This window comes from Tremella mesenterica (genome assembly GCF_000271645.1).
Source record: "Tremella mesenterica DSM 1558 unplaced genomic scaffold TREMEscaffold_50, whole genome shotgun sequence".
NCBI lineage: Eukaryota > Fungi > Basidiomycota > Tremellomycetes > Tremellales > Tremellaceae > Tremella > Tremella mesenterica.
In genome coordinates, this window is record NW_006711261.1 from 68 (window position 1) to 4,455 (window position 4,388).

The 4,388-nt window shown below is 42.3% G+C and overlaps 2 protein-coding genes across 2 annotated transcripts; one reads left to right on the forward strand and one right to left on the reverse strand.

Moving 5' to 3' along the window:
• Positions 1-296: 296 nt before the first annotated feature.
• On the forward strand, positions 297-1,969 carry TREMEDRAFT_36313 (uncharacterized protein; the record flags this gene model as incomplete). The annotated part of the gene is made up of 11 exons (XM_007008634.1): positions 297-359; positions 409-509; positions 619-685; positions 733-854; positions 944-1,085; positions 1,175-1,321; positions 1,369-1,383; positions 1,431-1,458; positions 1,503-1,632; positions 1,686-1,712; positions 1,783-1,969. Coding segments are annotated over 11 exons (1,029 nt in total), but the record flags the coding sequence as incomplete, so codon positions are not given.
• Positions 1,970-3,462: 1,493 nt separating this feature from the next.
• TREMEDRAFT_66611 (uncharacterized protein) lies at positions 3,463-4,033 on the reverse strand (the record flags this gene model as incomplete). Its single annotated transcript, XM_007008635.1, has 2 exons — positions 3,463-3,650; positions 3,844-4,033. The coding sequence occupies 2 exons, from the start codon at positions 4,031-4,033 to the stop codon at positions 3,463-3,465; spliced, it is 378 nt and encodes a 125-aa protein (XP_007008697.1).
• Positions 4,034-4,388: the final 355 nt, after the last annotated feature.

Here is a 4,388-nt window from a genome sequence, read left to right on the forward strand (position 1 = left end):
TCGAATTGTAGTGGTTGAAGGGAGGTAGGAAAATAGAAAGAGACATAATTCATAGGGCATGTCAACTTGTCCACCCATCAATGCCCCAGGCGAGGTGAGTCGTCTTCCGCAACTACATGTCGAAGTGCGCTAATCGCATGTTTGTCTATATCCCATGTGTTTTTGACTCTTGCCAAATGTACCATATCTCCTTTACTTCTGACCGTTCCACAAATAGGGTGAAGACTGTTTCTTCTGTGCTGTAAGTCATCCCACATCTGTTGTGAACGTGCGGGTGTGGCTCAGCTGATTTGTAGGATGGAATACATTGGGATACACACAGGATAGGATGGGCAGTAGCAGGAGGTTGTGCGGCTCTGGTACGTCTGCTTCATTCGTCCGACATGAAGAGTTGTGTTGACTAGAAAGACAACCGTGATAACCCTCTTCACACTGACGATGCATGCAACGCATTATCAACAACCGGCGGCACAACGGCAAGTCATGCGTGTACTCTTGATGCCTTGCGTGTGAGTGTAATTCTTCTCCTTCTGTTCCTCTGGTCGCAATTCTACTGTTCTTCATCTTCCGCAGACTATAAGGTGAAACTATTTCGACATTATATCGCTGACAAGCCAGATATTCCGTGGTCTCATTCTTTTCTTATCGATATTATCAAAGTTACGAATACTACGTTTTAGCCGAGGTAAGTTCTTCTTTTTGCTACGAACAGGAATAATACTAATGGAACAGACGGCATACGAAGCTATCACCCTCTCGGCTTTCTTGATGCTCCTCATGGAATTAGTATCGCTCAGTACGACGGAGAAAGATATACGAGTCGCCTTATATGAGAAAGATAAACGTAATCTACCGTGAGTCCCGTCCCTTTGGGTAATGGTCATTGCTGACAGTACAGGTTCCCCGTGAGCTTGCTCATCTGTGCGAGGAAGATGAGGAAGAGACCTAACGATCAGTTCAATTGTTTCCGATTTCGAGCTTCAAAACCCTACTTCATGCACACGCTATCGTTTAGTGTGATGCAGTACGTAGTCATCAGACCCGCTATCTCCATCATTGGAATAGTCTGTGAATACTACAATGTGGTGAGTGTATAGTACCTCATGCTGCACATGAACAAAAATCCAAGCTATTCAATTCATACCGATGCCAGGAATCTGCGCTAACCTTCCAGCTTTGCCCACAGAAATATTCCATCCATTTCGCAGAGGTCTATCTCGATTCTGTCGATTTCGTTTCAATCTCTTTCGCCCTTTACGGTCTCATCGTATTCTACGTATTGTGCAAGGACGAACTCAAAGGTCGTCGTCCGTTGAATAAGGTAAGCTTACCATCCTGTCCACTCTTGGTTGAAGCTGACAGAATCAGTTCTTAGCTATCAAGGTTTGCCGATCGATCCTCTTCCTATGATGAAATCGCTGACATGAAAGCTTATCGTCTTTTTCACCTTCTATCAAAGTGAGTTTGTCCCGGATCAACCGAGAGAAAAAGCTCATGATCAGGCTTCATCTTTTCTATCTTACAGAATTACAACGTTATCAAAGGAACGACCTTTTGGACGGCCGATAATGTCTCTGACGGTTTATCTGCTTTATGTACGACTGTAGAAATGGTTTTCTTCAGTATTTACATGTGAGTCGTATCTGACTGGAACACATTTTTGATATAGTAGCTGATAGTTCCAGGGGTTGGGCTTATTCGTGGACGGATTAGTGAGTCACACTTTCCGTTTTAAACTCATTGAGTTATGAATCTTGAAGTTGAAATGTATTGACGTTACAGTACCAGTACAAAGATGAACCCTTATCAGCGAAAGACTGGCGTAGCTACATACTTTCAAGCGATATGGGACACGATCAATCTGTCAGATTTCGCTTTGGAATTATATCGAGCTTGTAAATTCTTCATCGATTATCTACGTGGTAAACCTGGTACACATGGTGCGCCTACGATGATGCAGAAGACGTGAGTATTTCTTTCGTTCCTCTCGTTCTCCTCATACCTGATTCACATCTTCAAATACGATTTCAATGCCAGAGCCCTAAGACACGTGCTGACTGCCACCTCGACGTCATACGTCGAAGGAAGACTGGCATGAAATTCCTTCTCCTCTTGCCCTTCGGATTCTTCTTGGTTTGATCTTGTCAATCAGTCTGAAAAGCCGTCATACCTTCAAACATCGTCAAAAAAGGGATGTACTAATCTCCAGATTCATGCCAGATACCATACCCATAGAAATGGCTAAAGCCAACGGTGAAATCAACGGTGCACCTAAACCTCTCCGATCACCCAATTCATATCAACGTTTAGCCGATAACAACGTATCTCCTAATCAAAATTCTCGACCATTACCTGATTTTTCTCAAAAGTTTGATACTTCTCAATCTCAAAACCCAACACAATACCCATTTCCTAAATATCCACCTCAACCTACTACCTATCCTCCCATTTCGACCCAAACAGAAAGTCATCAAAATGGTCAAGATCCAGTTCAAATGCCTTCTCCACATCCATTTGCTTTACCACAAAACCAGAATAATCAATCTCATTTATCCCCACCATCAGATTACGGACGTATGAATAGTTATAACAGTGGATTAAGTTCAAATACTGGTAATACGCAATATATGACACCTAATCAAACACCTGACGGTAGAGATTCTTTCGTTTCTGCTTCGGCAACTACTTTCCCTAATGCCAGACCGACGGGACAAGGACTCATTTCAGGTCAAAGTCAAGGGGATGGACAAGGATGGAGTCAACAATCACAGCCACAACAACGTACAGTATGGAATGAACAAGGACAAGAAGGATTGGAAGGAAATAGAAGAATAGAAGAGCAAAGGTTTAAACCTCATTTACAATATCCACCACCACCTCATTTATCACGACAATCGGTAGAACCTCCTACATACACTGCTGAACGTTCGGAGAGTGATCAAGTTAGATGGTCACAAGGATCTGAAAATGGTATACCTGGGAATCCAAGGTTGTATTGAAGAGCATTCGACATCGATGATTTTGTTATTGATGTAGGTATGTAGCGGTAGTGATGATGATCTGAAACAAAAGTAGAAATTAGAAGGAATTTAAATCTTGGTTTATTGATATTTGTTATGGACATTTGTTTTACTGGTTTTCCTTTTTTATTAGATAGATGCATCGATTATGCTTATGCTTCACTTCTCTCACCGATTTGATCAACGAAGATTTCACCAAGTGTTCTTCGATACCGACATTGGATTGACCTAACTCACTTATGCTCATCGTCCACACGAGCCGAATGTGACCAGACAAGAGATCCAATGGAAACTCTGGAGCGAGCAATGTCTCACTCATCCGTGGCTGATTGATCAAGGCGGAAATGAGTTGTAAGTATGATAGGAGGATAGTCGCATGAGGGACGTGATCATTTCAACAAGAACAAGAATGATAAAGTCGATTTTACACTTGCATGCATTATCATTTCTTCTTGAAAAACCCTTGTAATGTACTTTGTCCCGATCCCCCTCTCTTGGGTGCTACGACGGGAGGTGGTTTCATCTTCATCTTTGATGCTTGCGTTTTATTTTCTTCTTTCACTTCTTTCAAAGTCGGAGACGAGTCATCATCGCCAGAAATAGATTCTTCCGACCAATAATCTTTTGTCACTGATGAATCAGCGATCTCCTCGGCTCATATGAAGCCATGTCCACCTAAGACCCTATAGAATCAAAATACTCGATAAGGGTTCAGTGAATTCTGGAGGTTGCACGAGTCCGTCAAGCAAAGCGAAAAAAGAAACAGCTGACTACCGGAGAAGTGAGGAAGGAGAAGTATTGACAGACAAGAGAGAAAACTCACCCATATATCCCTTTTCGTTCATCTCCGATTTACTCTTCTTGACTTTCCGTCTTTTTCTTCCTCCCTCCACTATCGTATCTCCATCTCGTTTTTCAGACTTGTTTTTGATAGCTTTTTCACCTGAATCGAACTCGGCTTCTTGATCTGAATCAGAGTTCATATCCACGTCCATACTCATCATGGCTTCCATAGCTGCAGTATCATCTCTTTGTCTTTGAGATGAGCTGGGGTTGGTGGTTGTTGAAGGCTCGGCATGGGAGGACACGGGGTTGTTGGGTTGGTTGGGAGTGAGGGACGGTTTCTTCTTTGATTTATCTTTACTCTGTGAAGTCTAGATATAAGCCTTTCATTCATTCGATAATAATCGAATCTACATTTGTATTGGAGAAGACGAGTATATGAGTGGCAGCAAACCAAGTTGTCGCAAATGCACGGAAAGGGGGAAAGAGTGATAGAGGTCATTGTTGAATCTATTCGCAATGGGGAAGTTTGAGAAGAAAGAATAAGACGAGAAGGAGAAAGTATATATATACTGACTTTGGGTT